Raw genomic sequence first — 24,173 nt, 5'->3', positions numbered from 1 at the left:
TTAGTAGTTAGCCCTGTCGCCTTGCACCTCTAGGGTCCAGGTTCAATTCCCACCTCGGGTTTGTGTGCATGGAGTTTGCATGTTCTACGGTACTCTGGTTACCTTCCACAGTCTAAAGACATGCTAATTGGAGTTCCCAAATTGCCCATTGTGTGTGAATGAACATGTGAGTGTGTGTATGTGTGTGTGCCCAGCAATGGAGTGGCCTCGTGCCGTAGGTCTCCTGGCATAGGCTCCAGGCCCCTGCGACCCTGTACATAGGATCAAGCAGTACAGACGATGAGTGAATGGATTTGTTTTTAAGAAATTGAAAAATTTAGGTTCAGTATTGCAAATTCAGTCAATCAAAACTGTCTCAAAGACACAACCATAAGTCATAGCATACTTTGATTAATGTGAGTGTTGAGTCTTGCCATTAAAAAAAAAAAACAGGTTAGACAGGTTACACAAACGAAAGTGCAGTACATCAAACTGATACTGCATTTCAGAACAAACAGACTTGGGTGTTTTTTTTTACTTCATTGTTCTTAGTACGCACTTAGTACAGTAATTTGTTAAATATTATTTAGCAATAATGACAAACTGTCTTTCGTTGATGTTTCTGACTCTCCAGATTCTCTACAGCTTTATGGATCTTCAATCAGGTACAGTATGAAAACTCTCTCTTTGTGTGTGTGTGTGTGTGTGTGTGTGTGTGTGTGTTGTAAGCAACATACTCTGAATTCCAAGGTTGTTTTCACACGTCAAGTTTTATCAATAGTGTTGTACATTAATTATTGTAAAAGCTGTTTCTGTTCTTGTAAACAGCGATGTGTAACTCTGTAACTGAGCCCTAGTGTGTGTCTCACCACTCAGAGAAACATGACAAATGGCAGAAAGGTGTAAATGGCAGAACTGCTGTAAGGCATTGGTTCTCAGTTCTTATTCCTGTAGAACCAATGCTCTGCATATTTTAGTGTTTTCCCTGTGTTTTCCCGAGTACTACACGAACTTTAAATAATAGGCTGTTAATTAGTTCTGTAGTTAAATCAGGTGTGCTCTGAGCTGAGAAAGCACTATAAAGTGCTCCGGGACTGGAGTTAAAAAAAAATGCTATAAGAGAACTAATTAGGGAAAAATTCAGAAATGTGCATGATGGTGTCTTTTGTGGTTGGGAAAGAATTGCCTACGACAAATGTAACTCTATTGTAATATATTAACATACTGTAGTTTTCTGAGACAGGAACATATTATGGGATTTTATTTATTTATTTATTTTAAAGGCTTTACATTTTGACACCATAACCCATAGTGAATATGAATACACAATAAAAGTGTATAGTGATATATAGCATTTGTGTTACAGAGAGTTTAAAGGTGTTTGGTCCAGATGCTCCTCTTCATGCTGTAGCTGGTAAAGACCTGGTTCTGCCCTGTTTTATCAAACCCAGCACCAGCGCTGTGGACATGAGAGTGCAATGGGTCAGACTAGATGTGGGAGACACATTAGTGCATCTCTATGAGGATCACAAAGACAGAAATGAAGATCAGGCTGAATCCTACAGAGCGAGAACATCACTGTTCAAAGAGGAGCTACAGAAGGGCAACGCTTCACTCAAACTCTCAGCTCTCAGAGTCTCTGATGAAGGAGAATATCAGTGTCTCATTGAAGACAAATCCTGGTCTGATGACATCATTATTCATTTTACTGTTGAGGGTAAGTTTCACTTCTACACTGAAGTTTTTTTTACAATGACTGCTACAATTTATTAGATTTTCTCTTAATAATATAACCAAATGGTTTGTGTACAAATTTTGTAGTTACATTGCAGCCACCTTTATTTTTAATTGTAGTATTTCAGATTTACCATTAAGGATGTTTTACAATTGTTTGCTCACTGATTGATTAAAAAGAAGAAGAACACAGATGATTGAAATAAGAAAATGAGGGAAGGGATGTAGAAATGAATGTGAGAGATGAAGATGAGGGTGCAACTGAATCAGAGTGATGAACAGAAGCAGGGGATGATGTGTGGCAGGTGAAGATGATCCTACTGTAGTTGCAGTTGGACATCATAGCATGATTTTCTTCTCTGGTCATAAAAGTTTTAGTTCAGTAACACAAATTTTACTCACTCATCATCTATACCGCTTTATCCTGTATTCAGGGTCGCAGGGGGCCTGGAGCCCATCCCCACACAAATTTCAATAAGTAAAGTTGTTTTTTATGATAAGTGTTTTTTTTCCTCATTTATCAAATGTAAAATCAGTAATCAATACATGTATGCTGCGATTGAAAAATATTTATTTATTTATTTATTCATTTATACACACCTCCCTCACTGTAAACCGACCTCCCACGCCACTCTGACAAAAACGTTTTGCCACCCCTTCACCACCCCACCAAAAGTGCTGTGAAAAACGATTTGCCCCCATCCTGAATTTTTATTTTTCGCGTATTTGTCAGACATAAATGAATGAGATAATAGCATTATGTAAAGATAACCTGAATAAAAACATAATGCAGTTTTAAATTATGATTTCATTTATTAAGGGAAAAAAACTGTCCAAACCTACCTGGCTCTATATGTAAAAAGTGAATGGAGTAACAAATTCCTTAATAAAGAGCCCAGAACAACATCTAAAGAACTGCAGACCTTACTTCCCTAAGTCAAGTTCATGTCCATGATTCAACAATAATAAAGTGTCTGGGCAAAAATGGCCAAAAAGAACATAAAGACTCGTCCCACATTTGCCAAACAATATCTTGATTATCCTCAAGACTTTTGGGCAAATGTTCTGTGAACTGATGAGACAAAAGTTGCTGCCAACTTTTTGGAAGGTGTGTGTCCCATAGCATCTGGCATAAAACTAAGATTCTTTCATAAAAAGAACATCATACATCATGTACAAACAGTCTAACATGGTGGTGGTAGTGTGATAGTCTGGGGCTGCTTTTCAGCTTCGGGACCTGGCCAACTTGCCATAATTGATGGAAACATGAATTCCGCACTCCTGAAGAAGAATGTCCGGCCGTCAGTTTGTGGTGAACCACACTTGGATTATGCAGCTGGACAATGAATCGAAACACCCAGCAGGTCCACCTCTGAATGGCTCAAAAGAAAAAAGAAAAAGGTTTTGGAGGGGCCTAGTCAAAATCTGGACTAGAGTCCGATTGAAATGACCTAAAAACACGCCGTTCATGTTTGAAAATCCTTCAGTGCCTCTGAATTAAAACAATACTGCAAAGAAGAACTGGCCAAAAAAACTATTTGCCAGTTATTACAGACGCTCGATTGCAGTTGTTAGATTAGGAGGAAGTAGATTGTAGTTAGGAACAGTTTTAGGAACAGTTACTGTTTCACATAGGGCCAGGTAGGTTTGGACTAGTCTGTTAAACAAGATTTTGGAGAGTAAGAGAATCCCAGAGGAATGAAGGAGAAGTGTAAGAACAAGGGGGATGTGCAGAGCTGTGGCAACTACAGAGGAGTAAAGCTGATAAGCCATACAATGAAGATTTGGGAAAGATTAGTGGACATTTTTAAGGGCAAAGGTGAGCAGCAATATGATTTCATGCCTAGAAAGTGTATAACAGATGCAGTATTTGCTTTGAGGATGCTGATGGAGAATTACAGAGAAGGTAATAGGGAGTTGCATTGTGTCTTTGTAGATTTAGAGAAAGGGTATGACAGGGTGCCGAGAGAGGAGCTGTAGTGTTGTATGAGGAAGTCTGGAGTGGCAGAGAAGTATGTTAGAGTGGTGCAGGACATGTATGAAAACTGTAAGACAGTGGTGAGATGTACTTTAGGTGTAACAGAAAAGTTCAAGGTGGAGATGGGTCTGCATCAAGGATCGGCTATAAGCCCTTTTTTGTTTTCTATGGTAAAGGACATGATGACAAATAAGGTTAGACAGGAGTCTCCATGGAAAATGATGTTTGCAGATGACATTGTGCTTTGTAGCGAGAGCAGGGAACAGGTGGAGAAAAATCTAGAGAGGTGGACGTACTGTATGCTCTGGAAAGCAGAGGAATGAAGGTTCGCCGCAGCAAAACAGAAAACATGTGTGTGAATTAGAGGAATTGTGTGAAGTGGAATGGTAAGGCTTCAGGGGGCAGAGGTAAAGAGGGTGAAATGGATGGAGAAAAGTGTCAGGTGTGTAATGCGACAAAAAAGTATCAGCAAGAAATAATGGAAAGGTGTACAAGACAGGGGTGAGACCAGCAATGCTCTACAGCTTAGAGACAGTGGCACTAAAGAAAGGACAGAAGGCAGAGCGAGTGGTAGCAAAGATGAAGATGTTGAGGTTGAAACTGCCAGGCAAGAGGTCCAAAGAAAGACCAAAGAGAAGATTTATGGATGCAGTAAGAGAGGACATGAAGTTAGTTGGTGTGAGAAAAGAGAATGCAGAGGATAGGGTTAGATGGATGATTCACTGTGGTGACCCCTGAAAGGGAATAGCTGAAAAAAAAAAAAAGATTGGACAGCTTTTTTCGCTTAATAAATGAAATCATCATATAAAAAATGTGTTTTGTATTTGCTCGGGTTACAGTCTTATGCAAAAGTTTATGCACCCATTGATAAATAAAATTTTGGTGATTTTTTTTATTGAAAAGATGTTAACACAGTCTCTCTTGGAAATGGAAAAAAAATTCAGCAAACATTGGTGTATAGTTACTTTTTATGTCATAAATTGAACTAAGATAAAAATAATAAAAACATTATTGTGGCACTGTGCAAAACTTTGTCCAGATGTTTTTCTCACAGTTGTAAATAGTGATTATTTGAGATGTCCTTCCTGGCAGATTTAAATGATCTGGCCATTTTCCCCTGACCACTCTTATAAACAAGGTGTTTCCATCCAAATAAGCTCACTTAAAGTTATAAGATGAGTGAGTTCTGAAATATTGTATGTAAAGTATCTTATTAGGCACCAACATCCATGCCATTTTTAATGTCACCAAGATTTACAACACTACTTTTCCCCATTGATTTCTAGCCTGATGTTTGCTATGAACATTAACTGTGTAAAGTGTAAAGCTCTTGACCTGCACATTCATGATTTTTTTGCATAAGTGTACAGCTGTATGTAAAGCAAAAGTGGAAGGTGAGTGTATGCAATTGCATAAAATAGGCAACTGTTTATTAATCATCACATTATTATTTACACTGCATGAAATTTTGTTCCAGAAATTATATGCTTTTCATGAGTATTTTTGTTGCGTAATATTTAATTCAATTCAATTCAATTTTATTTATATAGCACTTTTAACAATGGTCATTGTCTCAAAGCAGCTTCGCAAAAAAATAAAGAATTTATTTATTTTTTAGAAAAGAAAAGAAAAGAAAATATTTGGCAGTGTGTACAGTATGTGTGAGAAAAATGTGTCTAGATAATAATTAGATAAATGAATGATGAATGAAATGTCTCTGATGACAAGCCAAGGGTGACGGCAACGGTGGCAAGGAAAAACTCCCTAAGATGGCAATAGGAAGAAACCTTGAGAGGAACCAGTCTCAACAGGGAACCCATCCTCATCTGGGTGATAACAGATAGAAATAACATCATGTTTGTTGTGCAGGTGAAAGTTTAATATAACAGAAGTTGTGTAGATTAACATGAAGTCCACTTCAGCACAGGGAGTCAGTAGGTGCAGAGGGCAGATGGGGTCGGGGTCACTGGAAGCACAGGAGCAGGATGTGTAGCTCCAGCCATCATAAAGCAGAATCCAGCTGGAGCTGGTCCTTCTCTGGATGCCTCAGGATCCTCACAGGGTTGGCCTTTGTCTACTGAAGCTGGTACAGTCTCCAGATGCCTCAGGATGGGTGGGAAAATACAGAAAAGGTGGATAGAATTAGCGTAGTTGCCATTCAGGATAGGTGTACTGGAGTATGAGGTTATGGGATGAGTTAAGAGATTAAAGAGATGCGTCTTGAGTCTACTTTTGAATTGGGAAACCGTGTTTGCTCCCCGAACACTGTCTGGAAGGCTATTCCAAAGTTTTGGAGCTAAATATGAAAATGCCCTGCCCCCTTTTGTAGATTTTAAAATTCTGGGAATTACCAGAAGTCCAGAGTTTTGTGATCTTAAGGAGCGTGGTGGATTATAGCGTATCAGAAGATACACAAATAAACAATATACAAATAAACTTCCACAAAAAGAAAGTAAGATCCACAAACGCACAGTAAGGTATTTCCAAATATAGAACTAGTTGCATAAATTAAAGGAACAAATATTTTGATATACTCCTCCTAGGGAATTTTTACAATGGTAACCAAACGGGGCCTGTGGGATCTAAAGACATGGAGGATGCAAAATTGTAGAGTTATTTTTGTTATCTTAACAGCTGTGACGATGCCTTAAACTTATGCTGAAAAGTGATTAATAACTTTCTGTGTGGCATTATATTTAGTGGCATTATATTCAGTGACATCACAGTGTGATGCTTTTCTTCCAGCATCTGTGGCCTATTGTACACACATACACATCACAAATGCACTCTCACACTCACACATACACACACACACATCACAAATGTTAACATTTACATTTAGGCATTTGGCAGACGCTCTTATCCAGAGCGACTTACATTTTTATCTCATTACACATCTGAGCAGTTAAGGGTTAAGCGCCGCGCTCAAGGGCCCAGCAGTGGCAACTTGGTGGTTGTGGGGTTTGAACATTTACAGCACATAAAAAAATAAGATACATTATCAAACAGTTTGTAAAATGTAACAAAATGGAAGTATGTAAGTTATGTGTTTGTTTTTTTTTTGTATTATATGTGTATCTGTTATTTTCATTGTTCTTTATCAAAGTGTCTGAAATAAATATGCTGATCTACAGTGGTTGCCAAAAGTATTGAGACAAAAGTGCATTTCAAAGTTTAAATGGCATTCTTACATTTTTAAAATAATGACAACCAAGATAATAAAAATAATTTGTTTTATGCTATGAAATTGCTATGAAATATTGAGTAATGAATATTTAGTATGAAGTCCTTTATAGTTCAAAACCTGCTGGAAACAGCTGAGCATAGAGTCAAAAAGACACCTGCAGTACTGTTGGGGGAATTGGTTAATCCATGCCTGCTTGATTGCTTCCTGAAGATCATGTACAGATATTTGCACATGGAAGTTACGATTAAATTACTTGTCACATGTACTTTACAGCGCAGTGAATTAAAAAAAAAAAAATCCCGGTTAGAAAGCTGAGGTCAGAACGCAGGGTCAGCCAGGATACAGCACCTCTGGAGCAGACAGGGTTAAGGGCCTTGTTCAAGGGCTCAACAGTGGCAACTGGTAGTGCTGGGGATTGAACCTCCAAACTTCCAATAGTAACACAGGGCCTTAACAGTTTGAGCCACCACTGGCTCTAACTTACAATTCACTTGCACAATCCCTAGTTTCAGTCATTTTTTGCAGAGGAGGACACCCTGGTTTCAAAAAGTCAAGGTTCTGCTACACATTTGTGCCATACGTTAACTAAACAAGCCAATTGCAATTAGCACAACTAATAAGTAAAATCACATGTTGTACGCACAGGCAGAGCTGTAATGCAATAATAATACTATATTATAATAATACTAATAATAATAAATTATGGAAATCATTTTTGCTATTACTGCATGCAGAGAATTAATAAACTATCTCTGTTGTCAATACTGTATAAATCCAGCTACGTCTGCTTTACAGCATAATGAAATTATTTTCCTTGCGTATCACAGAATGTTAAGAAGCAGGGGTCAGAGCACAGGGTCAGCCATGTTACAGCACCCCTAAAGGAGACAGGGTTGAGGGCCTTGCTCAAGGGTCTGCCAACTGTCTGATCACTAACCCAGAGCCTTAACATACAGTACATTGCTACTACTGCTCTGTTGAACAAAGAAAAGCAGTAGAATCACCCATTGGATATAAACAAAATAACCTGGTATTCAGTACCTTAACTTGTAACATAATTTCTGATTGGGGATCAAGTTCAAATGACTTGAAACAAAAATACTTATGATGAAATATCAATAGACGCTGATGCTTTTACAAAAGATAATGATAATGATGATGATTATTATTATTATTATTATTTTGTACATTTTTCACACACCGTTTGAAACCATGTGTTTAGTCTATATTGAAGTTCGTGACTTTTTTCATTTATAACTTACATGGTTCAGTTTGAAGCTGCTTTCAATGCAAAACTAGTAATGAACGATCCTCACCAAACACTCATTATTCGTCATTACAGGTCTATGAAAACCTATAAATATGGGCTCCACTGAAGGATTCCACAAAACAGGCCATTTACTGTAAAGCAATATTATCTCCTGATACTTCAATTATTGGGGCAAACTAACTTCTTCTTCTTCTGCTTCTTCTTATTATTATTATTATTATTATTATTATTATTATTATCATTAACAAGCTGTTATCCATCTGCTTCTAAAACGTTCAAACAAGCAACTTACAAAAATATATGGACTCTAATCTTCAATTTTAAAAAGAGATGCAAGGTGTACATAATACATGATTTTATGTAGAAAACAGTGACTGGTCTTCACAGACTGGCTAAGTTTGTACCGATTATGTCACAAATAATGCTACTAGACCGGCCTAACCAGAAACAGCTGAACACCAAACAGGAAATAAAACAGGAAATGTAAACACTGTTGTAAAATAAAAGTCTGTAACGAATAGTCTAAATCTAGATAAATCATTTTACTAATAAGTAGAAAATGCACCAAGATTCCCGCTCTCTAAAATGTTTGATCAATTCTTTCTGATTTCCTGCACTGTGTGGTTAGATGAGTTTGGGCTCAAATTGTGAAAGACAGATCCACTGCACAAGACAAAGAAAACACAGAGGATTCACAGAGGATTACCGGAAGGGTGCTAATTTAATAATAGTTAATAATTAGCTAATTTAATGTATAACACCATCACAATTTTAAATTGCATGCTTTTAACCAAAGATAAAGAATAAAGTAATAAAATAAAGTTTAATTCAAATACATCTTTAATTTGAAAATTACCATTAAATAATAACCTATAATATATATTTATTACATGTTATCTTTCTTATTTTATTTAATGTTTAATTAAATGTTGAATTTACTTTCACTATATTTAAAATTATATTTTTATGTATTGTTTATAGCTCAGGGAAGCCACCCAGTGATAATGATGGAGAGTTATGATAACTCAGGAGGGGTTAATCTAGTGTGTGAGTCCAGAGGCTGGAAACCTGAACCTGAGGTTCAGTGGCAAGACAGAGAAGAAAACATTCTGCCTGCTGAAGAGACACAGATACACAGAGAGACTGAGGGCTTCACTGTAAAACGCCGCATTACTGTTTACGATTATAGTGACTCCAACAGATATTACTGCAGACTTCTACAAAACCTTCACGTGTTGGAAGCAAATGTTTTCATAAGTCGTAAGTGTCAATGCAAAAAAATAAAAAATAAAAAATCTTATACTCACTGTCCACTTTAATAGGAATACAGTACCTGTACATGGTTTATTATGCACTTATCTCAGCAGCACAATGCATCACATCATGTAGATACGGATTACTCAGTTAATATTCACATTAAACATTAAAATGAAGAAACATTAAAATGACTTCAGTGAAAATGCTATAGACTGCTGTGTTTGAAATTCTTTGGAGATCAACAGTTTCTGAAATACTCAAACCAGCCCATCTGGTGCCAACAATCATGCTACGTTTAAAGTTACAGGAATTACATTTTCACTGTTTCTGAAGTTATGTTCAGTTCACTGTTATGGAGTATGAAGTAAAACAACTTTTGAGCTGTATCTGCATAATTTTATGCATTGTGCTATTGTGATATGATTTATATAATTGACTGATTGGATAAGTGCATAAATTATTAGGTGTACAGTTTTTTATTAACGTGTATGGTGAGTAACATACTGTACACTGTGGTGTTGAATAAAGTTCTACTGTAATCATCAGGTGTACAGGTGAGATATTAATAATGAAACAGAAGTATTATGAACAGGGCTCAAGGGCGTTTATCTATTTATTGGCAAAAGGATATTTTAAAGTTATTGATTAACTATTTTCTAGTTTCTTAAAGTATTTGGTAATATTTGATTAATGTACTTTAATTTTAGGTAAAGTCTTTGAAACTTGGAAGTGGCTTGTCGGCCTTTCAGTTTCAGCATTTTTTATTGCTGTCGGATGGATAGTAACTGCAATTATCTTACACAAGAAAGGTAATATTTGAATTATTTTAATATTATAATAAGCTTAAATTATAATGCAGGTTGTGCCATTGTTTTAGCCCAGGTTAGCTAAGCAGGAGCAAACTAATACATGTAGCACTGTATAGTATGTGTAGCTGGTTGTAACATTAAATCGTTACAAAACTATAGTTTATTTTTTATTTGTCTCACAAAGTACAGTAGAATTTTGCAAAATAGCAAATATCTCATCTACTGTACTGTGGCTCTCTTCTTCACAAGTATTTGAATAAAACTGTGAGAAACGTATACATAAAAACAAGATCTACAGTATCTGACAGAAAGACAATTTTTACTGATTGATGAAACTCGAAATGTTACATATCCTGTCTGAATAGGTGTTTGTAATCACATATGTTAATATAGTTCTCTTAGAAATCTTTTATTTTTGCAATTTATTTTGCATAGTGCATATTTGGCACAAAATCCCTTAAAACATTTTTGTTGTTCTTGTCTTTTTTTTTATATACTGCCTTGTCTTATATCAATTTATTTTAAGATCTTAAACAATTAAGTGTGACAAATCTGCAACATAGTAAAAATCAAGAATTTGCAAAAACTTATAACACTTATATTATATGGCTTTATGTAGGTAAAGTTCTGCTGTTTATGTAAATGTACTGTAAAGTAGAAAATAGAAAGATGTTTTTTATTTTTTTATTTTATACTATTATTGTATTCCATATAAACAGCTAGTAAACAGAAAATTGTAACAATTTAAACAAAATCTTCCAAGTGTCAAAGAACAGGCTCTGATATTTACCCCTTTTTTTCAGAGCTGGAGAGACAGAAGGTGGAACGTGGTAATTATTTTTGTATATTACAAGTTGATTAATTTGATTTGTATTTTTAGACAGGATGAATATTACTTATGTACACTACCGTTCAAAAGTTTTAGAACACTTTCTAACTCCATTTTCATTTCTTTTTACATTGTAAAGGAATGCTGAAGGCATCCAAAAAAATGCATTAATCTCCTTGAACAGTTGATATTGAGATGTTTCTGCTACTTATACTCTGTAAAGACTTCATAACACCTTTAATCTGAGGTGCTGTTAATTGGTCATTTTTCAGGCTGATAACTCTAAATGAACTTCTCGTCTGTGGCAGAGGTAGGTTTTGGTCTCGCCCTCCTGGGATGGCCTTCATGAGAGCCAGTTTCATTATGGTGCTTGACGGATTTTGCAAATGCACCTGACAATACTGTTCTTGCAAGAACTATTACAGAAAGGCTGACCTCTGTGTCTTAAAATAACAACTAACTGTTGTTTTTGTTGTTGTAACGTAATTACCTAATTCCATATGTGTTATTTTGTAGTTTTGAAATCCCCAGTATTGTTGTAGAATGTAAAAAATAAATCACTAAACAAAAAAAAAAACAAAATAAATTTGCAAGTTCTAAAACTTTTGAACGGTAGTGTATATCTAAGTGTATTTGGATAAACACAAAACATTGCATAATTGTGTGTTTTACAGAGTTTACAGATAAGAAGAACTTTGCAGGTAACAATCATTTAAACACCACATACTGTAGTAAGATAATACCATGGAAAAATAATAATAATGTATTAAACCAGTATTCTAGAAGCTTAAAAACACAGAATCTAATGTTAACTTTTGTTATATTGCCAGAGCTGCAGAGTGAAAGGATGAAGCATGGTAATTACACCTGTTTCTATAATGTTTAATACTTTTTTTGATTTTATTTATTCATTTTAATTTTGAAAGTGAGTAGAAAATTTTATATTTATGTATAAAAAGAAATGGATTGGTGCATTCCTTGCATTTGCATTGGGCACGGGGCATCTTTTTAAATTGTTTCTTCTTTAGCAGCATAACACACTTAGAACAAGTCTCTATCTGCTCCTGACCTCTGCATAAATTGTCAAGGACGAGACAGAATTGGTATCAAAGGCAGACACAGGAGTTTAGATGATTCCTGCAGAGTGAAGTTGACAGAATAATGCACGTTTAAGCAATGAATGAGAAGAAAGTGACAACCTGTGGTGAGTCAATGTGCACCCGGATTCGGAGCATAAGGAAAAATCTCCTGAGTAATGCAGAAAGTATTTGATCAAAGATGGAATGAACATAGTCACTAATCCAATGTTCAACTCACCTCTTAGAGAGTGAATAAAGAAAAACAACTTGAGCATTACATTACAGCATTTAGCAGACACCCTTATCCAGAGCAACTTGCATTTTCGTCTCATTATAGATCTGAGCAGTTGAAGGCCTTGCTCAAGGGTCCAACAGTATCAATTTGGTGGTTGTGTGGGTTTGAAACTGAGATATTCAGAACCATTGGTCCACGCCTTAACCACTGAGCTAACCTCTTACCCTCCAAAGCCAATCAAGCAGGTTAATTCACTTACATGAAACACTCTTGACAGATATCCGCAAAAAGGGGAAGCATCCACACGAATTATCCACAACAGAGTGATTAGTTCAGGCAGGGTCAATAGCCGGGTGTACAGTATATATATAATCCAAAATCAAAGTTAGTTAAACAACTCCGAATCATAATCAGAGCGAGTCCAGCAGCTAATGCAAATCGGGAAGCGTGATTTAAAGGGGTCATACAGGACTACATGCACTATTTTAAGCTGTTTGGACTGAACCGTGTGTTAGGAGAGTGCGTACACAACCACTCTACGATGATAAAGAGCCGCCCAGTGGTTTTATTTTCATTTATTACAATAACATGCCCCTTCTGAAATCAGGCTAATCACAAATGCCTGTCGATGTGATGCCACACCACAAGAGGCCGCTCCTACTATAGTTGATTGACACTGGTGTTTTAGCAAAGACCCGCCCCGAGTGAGAAGAAGCTGTCGGCCATTGTTTTTCGCCGCTGGAGCAAAATGGCGCCTAAGCGAGTGTTGTGTACAGTTGTTGGGTGTAATAGCGAACACAGCAGTTGTCATTCACTACCTAGGGTTAATGACCTAGGGTACCTACCTAGGGTTAGGTATCTGAGCCACTAAGGACGCAGTGGCTGAATTTAGTTTTTAAAGCTAACGTCCCCGCTGATTTACCTAAATGCGTTCATGTTTGCGATAATCATTTTTCACCAGACTGCTTTATAAACGTGGGTCAGTATAAAGCTGGTTTTACTAGGAAGCTGCTCCTGAAAAATGGATCTGTACTAACGCTTCGTGTTCCTGCTTTATCTTCATCAGGCTTAGTGAGTAATTTATTTTTCTATGACTCTTTGCAGATCGCCTTTTCTAACAATCACGATGAATGCGGAGTGTAAGTTAACTTATACTCTCATAGAACATGGTTATGGCTTCTTCTCTGTGTACATCCGTCTCTATATAATCCCTAATCGCCCGTTTATAATAAACAATGCATTAAGGTGATTGTCTAGTTGCAAACTGTGTACGTAGTCGGAAAACTATATTATGCTTACCTTTGTAACGTTAGATGGTTTATAACGATGTCTGTCGAAGATTAAGAAGTCATGTAAACACATCAGTAAACACATCGCGTCCGTATCTCTCTCAGTAAGCTTCTCCGCTTTTCTTGTTGTTGCTCGCGGCAGCGCAACAGCCCGTTAATTCATGCACATGCAGTGATGAGAAAGACAAACGGGTCGATGTATGTCCATTCTTTTAATTTCTGCGTTGTCAGGCGATATTACAAACTTTCGCAGAGGTTCCGTACTTAAATCAAACCAAAAACGACTGAAGAAAACAGGCTCAGGCTCTATAATCCAGCGTTTTCCAGTTTGGACTGCATTACCCACAAAGCACTGCGTTGTGTGCAATGCTTTGTGGGTAATGCAGTCCAAAGCATTGCCCGCACTGGACTACACTTCCGTGGCTATACCCCACGTGTGTTGTGAAGACACGCCCCACAGAACTGGGGGGGGGGGGGGGGCGGGCTCAGCAGAGGTCATGAGCATTTAAATTAGCATGTACTGAAACAGGTTGCTGAGAACAGAGCTCGTTTTTACCAGGTAAAATTAGTGTTTTTTTACACAATGATTTTGAATTTTTAATTAACGTATAATACAAACTTTTCATTAGGACCCTAAAGATCATATTAACATTTAATGAAAAATATGATGTGTAGGACCTTTAAGTAAAAGAAAAAAATAGGCTAGGTCATGCACAGGAGTAAATCCAGACACCCATGATAATCCAAGGGGCAAAGACAATCTGAGAAACAGGCACTGTTTCTATTTCCTTCTTAATGCCCAAAATCCAGCCACAGTGCCGGTCCCAGACATGGATAAAATGGGAGGGTTGCATCAGGAAGGGCATCCGGCATAAAATCTGTGCCAAGTTGTGTGTGCGGGACAGATGGTCCTCTGTGGTGACCCCTCAATGGGAGCAGCCGAAAGATAACAACATACCATACTGTGCAAATGTTTTAGACAGGTGTGAAAAAAATGCTGTAGAGTAAGAATGCTTTCAAAAATATGTGTTAACAGTTTATTTTTATTAATTTGCTAATTGGAAAGTACATGAACAGGACAAAAATTCTAATTAAGTCAGTATTTGGTGTGACTACCCTCTGCCTGTAACAGAGCAAAGAGGAAATCTGGACTCCTCAGACAACATGGACTTTTTTCAATGCTTCATTCTTTATGCTCTCTAGGAAATTTAAGCATTTTTTGCCCAATACACAGCCACACAACTGTTCAGTCCAAATCCCTTTAGTTTTCTTCAAATTGTATGTGTGTGGAAATGCTCTTACTTTCACTATTAAACATAGCTGTGAGTTCAATTGTTTATTTTTTTTTTTTTTTTATTTATACTGTATTTTTTTATGATTTGATTTCTCCAAGCATTTAAGTTGGGGTGTCAAACTAGATCCAGAAAGGTCAGTGTGGTGCAGGTTTTCATTCCATCCAAACAGAAGTCATACCTGATTCTACCTGTTTAATTACTTGGCTTTCAATAGACCATCAAGTGTGGATACAAATGTTTATTTCCTCACAACACTTTCTCACATCCTTCCTCTAGGATTATGGTTCACTACTATCCTTCCAGATTTTAATAATGCGTTTTACAGTTATTAACCCAATTTTAGAAGTATCAGCAAGCTCCTTATTTGTCTTCTTTGCTTAATGCAGGTCAGTAATTCGACCCTTCTGAAACAGAGTGAAATCTTTGCCACATGGATATGTCTGTATGTACAGGACATGTCTTCTAACATGGTTGTTAAAGAAATTTGAAGCTACTCACTGCATCAGTTAGGGTTAAATAACTCGTTGAAAGCTAAAACATATTAATAACTACAGTAATCATCCAATGGAAGACTCTTAACTATTTACTTAGTTAAATCCAGATTTTATTTAATGAAGAATAATATTGCTTAATTTCATGTTTCAGTGTTGGCAGCGAAGAAGTCGTCTGCAGGTAAAAGCTATTTTACATTTTATCTTCATTACAGTTAAATCAGGAAAAACAGCAACAGGCCCAGACTCTTCTGTAGTTATTATATTCTGTTTATGCGTGCGTGTGTGCATTCACATGTGTGTGTATGTTAGAGAGAGAGAGAATTTTTTTTAGTTTACAAAAGACTTTTATTTACAGTTATCCATTAGTAATTTGGAGTAATAATATTTAAATAATAAATATATAACTGTAATAAATAGAACTACAAAAAATAATAAAAAATCTTTAAAACAAGTTGTGTGTAAAACAGAGCTCATTTTCAATTATAAGTGCTTCATTAAATCACCAAATATTCGCAAAGGTTGTAAGGTTTTCTGTTTCTTATTAAAAAAAAGATTAAAACCCTTGATTTTATTAGTGCAATTGTGACTGACACAACACTAAAATTTTACTTTTTTATCGATTTTGTTTCTTTGACTTAAGTATATGCCCATTTTTGCTTGGCCCACAATGTAGTTTAGCAGTTGACTTTTTCTTTTGTTCACTGGGTATATTTTACCTATGGAGCGATATCCCGGACAATATTTAAAAGGAATTGCAAATTACATTGCACAATGACATTTGCAATTGCGTTTCCCATATGTGGACGCACAAAGTGTGCCATAATTCAAATGCAATTGCAAACTTTGCATTACCGTTTGCTGTTTCGCCTTCGTGAACGCACACTGACTGCCAAATTTCAAATGAAAAAGAAAAGTCCATTTGCATCTGTATTTCCCATGTCTTACAAGTCATGAACCTGCCATATTTAAATAGCAAAATCAATGACCACGTTTGCTTTTTCACTCTCTCTGTGTCGCGCGTCAAGCCGGCCAAAATTCAAACGCAATCGCTAATCCATTTGCAATTGCATTTCCAACACATTACACAGACACCTGTCAATCAGCGTCAGGGGCGGGTCTATACTGTGGGGCGGGATTGTGTGGGGAGTGACGTCACTCGCAGTCGCCGACCAAGAGCAATGGAGGTGAACCGAGATTATCTCATTTGTTTATCTAGAAATAAACACACAAAAATGACAAATCGCATATTTTATTACTCTGAAGTGGACAGAGAAGCTTTTACAAATAAATATTTTCTCCTGTTACAGCCTGCTGGAGCTAAATCTTTCAAAAACGCTGCTTACCGGCGCTTTATAGCGATAGAGTCACTAAGGGACCGTCTAAAAAGTGCATGAAAAAGACCCAACCATTTGTTTACAAAATAATACACAAGATTACAGAGAAATACTGTACTTCACAGGACATCAAACGTACTACACTGTTAGGCTACAGTATGGATTTTTATTTTATTTTTTTGTTTAATTGATTAATAATTATTTCAATGTACATTTTAAAATAAATTATTACACAGACATTCTTGTGGCAATAAAACAGATTATTTGTTAAATGAGAGTTAGGGTGTTTTTTATTATTAAAATAATAATAATTGTAAAGATATGTATAAAAATGAATGCAGTCTATTATGAGTTGCAAAAATTACAAATCAACAAAATTCAATAACTTTTTTGCTATAGAAATTTAGCATTTAAAAAATGTTAATTTTTTTATTCATTTTTTTTTTTTTTTTTAAAGAAAGAAATCAAACTGAAACTGATAGCGGATTATAGTACAACTGGTTTTACATGTGTAATCCACATAACGAAAAAGCTATTGAACTTTTTTTTTGTAATGTTATGCGCTAAAATGCCTCCCTGCCACGGATTGCCATCCCCCACCCCCCCCCCCCACACACACACATAACCTCTATCAAATATTATATTAGAACATAAATTAATAGGTTTATGATTTACAAATTGCACCAAACGAATTTGATTATAAAATAAGCAATATAAAAAAGACATGTTGTATAGGGAAAAATATATAAATTATATATTTTTTTCATATATATGTATATTTTTATATTGCTTATTTATAATAAAAATCGTGTCGTGTAATTTTTCATTATAAACAATATTTATTTAGTGTAAACATTTTTGTATTACATGACAAACCCCTGCAAAATAAATGTTCCACAAAAAAAACATTATATGAGAATTTGTATTACGTGTCTTAATTTTCTGTAATATTATTATACTTAATTTCGTGTATTAATATGTCACGTGCCTAGGGATAATTATAATAGTAATAATATATTTGATAATAATAATAATAATAATAATAATAATAATATGAATTTTTGATTATGATGTCCTAATATATTTTATAAAGATTTTGTAGGGGGTGCAATCCGTGAAAGGGGGCATTTTAGCGCATAACACAACTTTATTGGGGAATTTATCTCAAATTCCCCATAGATATAGCTATGAAATTCCCCTCTCTTGGTCGGCGACTGCGAGTGACGTCTTTCCCCACACAATCCCGCCCCACAGTATAAACCCGCCCCTGACGCTGATTGACAGGTTTCCGTGTAACGTGTTGGAAATGCAATTGCAAATGGATTAGTGATTGCATTTGAATTTTGGCCGACTTGACGCACGACGGGGAGAAAGTGAAAAAGCAAACGTGGTCATTGATTTTGCTATTTAAATATGGCAGGTTCATGACTTGTAAGACATGGGAAATACAAATGCAAATGGACTTTTCTTTTTCATTTGAAATTTGGCAGTCAGTGTGCGTTCATGAAGGTGAAACAGCAAACGGTAATGCAAAGTTTGCAATTGCATTTGAATTATGGCACACTTTGTGCGTCCACATATGGGAAACGCAATTGTGAATATAATTTGCAATTCCTTTTGAATAATGTCCGGGATATCGCTCCATATTAACCCCTAGGATAAAAGCCTTCAGTAAAGAAAACTCAGTAAAATCAATAAATAAGGCTTTCAAAAGAGTAAAAAGTGGTTGCAATCTGGAGCACTCTGCAAAGGCATGAAATATTGTCTCTTTCTGTTTACAAGAAGAACATCCTTGCTCTGTGTTGGGGTACAAACATGAAGTAAAAACATTGACCGCTAAAATACCATGTAAAATTCTCCACTGTTAGAGCCGTCAGAGCGGAACTGGAACTTTCCTTCACACCTAAAATTCGCTGCATCGAGAAAGGATCAATATCTCTCCCTCCGTAAATTAAAAGTGAAGGTGTCTAATTAATATCGAGGGAGGGCAAAACATCCGCACGCGCGGTAACATAAAAACACTGTTAGCTCCTCCGCTATATTTGTAATGTTGCTCGCGGCAGCGTTATAGCCCGTTTTTTATTTGCTGCATTGTCAGGTTACAGTACATTTACATTTACATTTAGGCATTTGGCAGACGCTCTTATCCAGAGCGACTTACATTTTTATCTCATTACACATCTGAGCAGTTGAGGGTTAAGGGCCTTGCTCAAGGGCCCAACAGTGGCAACTTGGTGGTTGTGGGGTTTTGAACCTGGGATCTTCAGAACCGTAGTCCAATGCCTTAACCACTGAGCTACCCCTGGCCTTCAGTACAAACTTTCAGGTGGATCCCGCACTTAAATCCAACTAAAAACTACTGAAAAGAAAACTAAACTCAGACTTTATATCCCAGCTTACATCTCGCATTCGCGTTCAACTTCACACACACACACACACACACCAGACCTCATTACCCACAATGCATGCTCCAGATGGCCAGTCCGCCACTGCCGGCGGATTAGGGTTTAGGTAAGAAAATAAATAAATAAATAAAAACGTTTGAGCTAGAACGCTGAAACACGCTCGCACTCACACTCAAACGCGCTCCGCCCACTCACTCCCAGCATGCACCCAGAGAGAGAGAGACAAAATGCGTTTGTGAGAAATAACTCACCGGTTAAACCGGGTAAACATGTTAACCGGGTAAACATTCAAAAATACACTGGCCCTTGCTTTGGGAAGCCAAACAAATCATAAGAAGATCCAAAATGAGCCACAGATGTGCATTAAATCAAATTGTTCAACAATAGTTGAAACAATTTTAAATAATTCTGAAACTCCTTACCAGAATAGCCGATGCCCTTAAAAGAAATAACAAAAATAGGAAAATAAAACAAACACACACAAACTCAGTAATGAGGGGTGGCTACAGTGAGTGGTCCAAACCATGCCTCCTCAACCCTCTCACACGCGCACACACACACACACTACAATTGTAACCATGTTGGCTAGAAATTTTTCCTTGTTTGGCCCAGGACAAATGTTGACAAATTGTTGTTGTTGTTGTAGATCAATGCATAAATATATATATTTTTAATTGTAGATAGTTGAATTTAGAGAAAGTCTCTGGCAAAAAAAATTGTCAATATGGCAATATTTCTTGAGATCTGAGTCGTTCTGTTATAATTGCTTATAGCTACATGATGCCTTTGGCAAATAATACACACTGGAATCAGCTGTTAGATAGTTTTGCTAACAGCAGCATGATCCAGCTAGCTAACATCAGGATAAATACTAACTGGCTGTGTAATCAGTAGTCAGGTTTGCTAAACAGTAAGCTAACATGAGGCTAACTATATTAGTGTGAGACTCGGCAGTATTGCCGTGAGGAGAGAAAGGAGGACCTGAGTGCAGAGTTGATGAATAATGTGGAAAAGTTCTTACAGTTCTGATGGTGATGCACAGCAAATGTGTGAGTCAAAGCCAACATGCAATAATTCAAACGGTCTCATGGTCAATAACAAACGCAGAATTCAGAGAGGTGTTATGTGCTAAAATTACTCCCCTGCCATGGAACATTCTCACCATCAAATATTATATTACAATATAAGTATATATCCCTATTATGATTAAATATTATATTCCTATTACTATGAATTCTATTCACATGACAGCCAGAACATTAATAAAAAATGTAAAGATAACGTTTCTTTTTGGGCACATTTATTTTGCAGGGTTTTATCACATAATATAATTTTTTTAAACAAAGTAAAGTTTTGAATAAGTATTTAAATCATCATTTTAACATGTTTATATATAATTAATTAAAAGAGTTAGAATTTTTAAAAATAAAATAAACAATAGAAAAGTATGCATGTACCGTATATGAAGACTATTGCATAACTACATGCTGTTTAAAAAAAAATTGCCATAATTTTAGTTCAAAGTCAGAAGAATGTGTCAAAAAGACATTTTATATGCCTGTTTTTCATAATTGTCACCTGTCACCAGTCTCAGAAAGCTCTAAAGCTCTAAAGCAGTGACAGAAGGAGTAAGAGGAGTAGGAAGGAGTATGCTTCTAAAAATCCATAGAAGCAGGGAAATTGTGGACAGACAACAACAAACAAAGAAACTAAATCAACAAACTTTTTATAAATTTATAAATGAATGAATAGTTAAAGTAGTTCATTCATTCTGTAGTGTTTCTAAGGATACTGAAATATTCTATAAGGATATAGAAATTTTAGAGCAGTATTGCCACATGAAAGTAAAGTGTGTGTGTGTGTGTGTGTGTGTGTGTGTGTGTGTGTGTGTGTGAGAGAGAGAGAGCTTTCTTTAGTTTCAGTTTGTTAAGTTCCTGTTCATGTATTTATCCTGATGTTAGCTATGTGGATTGTGCTGATGTTAGCCTGATTAGCCTAATCTTCTTACAGCTAATATCTTAGTAAATCATATTTAGGATTGTATACTGTCTCACATTTAGACCTACTTTAGACCTAATACACCGTCTTGTGTTTCACAGGTGGAGTTGCATTAAAACACAATGTTTTAAAGAATTGCATGGCTGGGTCTGTTAAGGTTATTTAGCTATGAGTTTGTGTCGGTAAAATGAGTGTTAGGAAATGAGTAAAGATATCTCTGTTTCAAATGGGCTGATCTTCATGCTCTCTTTTTAAAGTTTCTTCCAGTTTGTTCCATAATTCGTGTGTGTTTAGTGACTCCTCAGTTAGTGTCAGTTGTTTCTGTAAGTGTGTGTGTGTGAGGTGCCTTTTGGTTCTGAGTCTATGTTTATATGATTTGAGTGTTTCATGGTAAAGAAAGCGTATGTTAGTGTCATTTGGATCTCTGTGTTTCTAGTTTGATAATTTTAAGTTCTTTTGTACCTTTTGAACTGTCTTTGACTAGCTGTCTTCGGTTTTAATGAAGATCTTGGTTTTTTTTTGTTTGGATTGTGTACAGCTTACTGTGTGTGTGTGTGTGTGTGTGTGTGTGTGTGTGTGTGTGTGTCAGTCTCTGTCTTTTTCATAAACACAGTAATTTCCCTGTGATCAGACAGAGGAGTTAGTGGTTTAACATTAAATGCACTGGGAGTTAAAGGGTCTAAATCTGTTATCATATAATCGACTGTATTGTACTCCTTGACACTGTGGTTATTCAGGTGCACATGGTCATACAGGTGATTAGGTGTGATGCTGATGTGGTGAGCGAGGTGTACATTGGGGATGAGATCACATCCTCTGCTGATATCAGTGTTGACTCTCTGTTTGGTGTTCAGGTGAAAGTCTTTGTGTGGTAGGAAGGTGGAATTTTTGTAGAGCTGGGAAATGTCTTTACAGCTCTGCACTCCACGCTTCCAACTCGTTTCTGTTCTGCTCTTGTCTGTGAGAGTTCAGAGGTGATCTGTGAGAAACTGGACATGAGCTGTGTGATGTCAGTGTGAGTGGTGAAGGTTATGATGTCATTCTAAAAGTCTCTATAATTGTGTTTTGGTTGTGCAGCTCCCTTTTGAGGATGGAGATCTATTTCCATTCTTTTGTTCAAGCATTTTAAAGAACCACATATAACCATTTACATCATTTTTTATTCTTTGTTTGATTTACTTTTATCTGTAAGGATTTATTTAAGAAGAACAGTTTGATCATTTCCGTTCTATCCTTGGAGGAGACGTCACACACGCACGCACGCACGCACACACACACACACACACACACACACACACACACACACACACACACAGACACACAAAATCCCAATTAACTGAATTAGCTTTATTAGTAAATTACCTGGTTATTTTGCAGTTATTGTTTCTGCAGGAATGTAAGTGTTCTGGTCTTTCACTGACATCTGACAAATAATATAACAGTTGTAAATTTACATTTATAGCATTCTGCAGACTCTCTTATACAGGGTGACTTATAGTTTAAAACTCTTGCACTAATAAATGTGGTTCTACACACAGTGGATGATTATTTGATCATTTAAAAATAATTAGAATAATGAGAGAAATGAAATCTAATACTGAAGTGAGATTTCCCATCAGGTGAAACAGTACACACCCGTCCACATCACACATTTCACTTCATCTACACTGTAAGTAAAGAACTACAGACTGTAATTATATTTACTGCTTCCTGCTGATTACTGAATAAACCTGATTATTTAACATTAAAAAGCACTGACTGATATTATACTGACTAATATGATTAACATAAAGGAGATTAAAACTGTTGTCTCTTGAATATATAAGTGTCTATGTATATATGGATATTTATTTAAAGTATTAAAGCTATTCATAATATAAAAATTAAGAGCTGTATAGTCAAATATAAGAATAAAACATTTATATTTATTTATTTTTAAATTTGAAATAATGGAAATTTTATTAGGCTTCATATTTGTTTCAGTTTTCACAGATTCAGTTTGAATGATCAGATTTCCAGAAGTCTGTGTTCAGGTTTTAAACTTAGGCTGCAAAATTCAACACCAAACACATTCTATTGTAACATCATGGTTACTCAGAGCTAGACAAAGATAATCGAGCATCGAGCACGATGTACTCTTGCGCTCTCTCTCTCTCTCTCTCTCTCTCTCTCACACACACACACACACACACACAGTTGCGGAAGTTAAGCGTAATATTTCTCGTCTTTGACAGGCTCGTACAGGCTTTTCCACAAATCCTCTTATAAATCCTAATGAATCTGATCCACTGATGATGATTTAATCTTTTTAACCTGAAACTCACATCTCACTCTGTGTTTCTCTCAGTGGATGTGACTCTGGATCCTGATACGGCTCATCCTGAACTCATCCTGTCTGGTGATGGAAAAGAAGTGAGACACGGAGACACGAGACAGAATCTCCCTGATACACCACAGAGGTTTAAATATAATCGCTGTGTTGTAGGAAAGCAGAGTTTCTCCTCAGGGAGATTTTATTATGAGGTGCAGGTCAGCGGGAAAACTGCTTGGCTATTAGGAGTCGTGAGAGAGAACATTAACAGGAAGGAGTGGATTACAGAAAGACCTCAGGATGGATTCTGGACTGTGTGGCTGAGGAATGAGAATGAATATGTTGCTAATGCTGATCCCCGTGTCCCCCTCACACTGAGAGAGAAGGTGGAGAAGGTGGGGGTGTTTGTGGATTATGAGGAGGGTCTGGTCTCCTTTTATGATGTGAACTCCAGATCTCATATCTACTCTTTCACTGGTCAGTCTTTCACTGAGAAACTCTATCCATACTTCCGTCCTTGGGATAATAAACCACTGATCATCTCTCCTGTGTGTAACACTGAGTGAATTTTCACCTCACAGATTTCATCATCTGTTAAATGTCAGAATAAATAAGAACTTTTTCTGTTTAATTTTAGAAAATACATGTTTACATTTCTACAGTTTTTATTATTTTATTTGTGTTTATGTT

At 36.3% G+C, this 24,173-nt stretch overlaps 1 protein-coding gene across 1 annotated transcript; it reads left to right on the top strand.

Annotated features, from left to right (window-relative positions):
• The first annotated feature begins 551 nt into the window (after positions 1-551).
• On the top strand, positions 552-24,173 carry LOC128527606 (butyrophilin subfamily 1 member A1-like). Its single transcript, XM_053500075.1, has 9 exons — positions 552-644; positions 1,346-1,696; positions 9,130-9,408; positions 10,113-10,214; positions 11,018-11,044; positions 11,718-11,744; positions 11,874-11,900; positions 15,587-15,613; positions 23,520-24,173. The coding sequence occupies exons 1-9, from the start codon at positions 575-577 to the stop codon at positions 24,047-24,049; spliced, it is 1,440 nt and encodes a 479-aa protein (XP_053356050.1). The 5' UTR covers positions 552-574; the 3' UTR covers positions 24,050-24,173.

This window comes from Clarias gariepinus, chromosome 1, assembly GCF_024256425.1.
Source record: "Clarias gariepinus isolate MV-2021 ecotype Netherlands chromosome 1, CGAR_prim_01v2, whole genome shotgun sequence".
Lineage (NCBI taxonomy): Eukaryota > Metazoa > Chordata > Actinopteri > Siluriformes > Clariidae > Clarias > Clarias gariepinus.
Note: the sequence above shows the minus strand (reverse complement) of the source record. Positions and strands in the feature narration are given on the sequence as shown.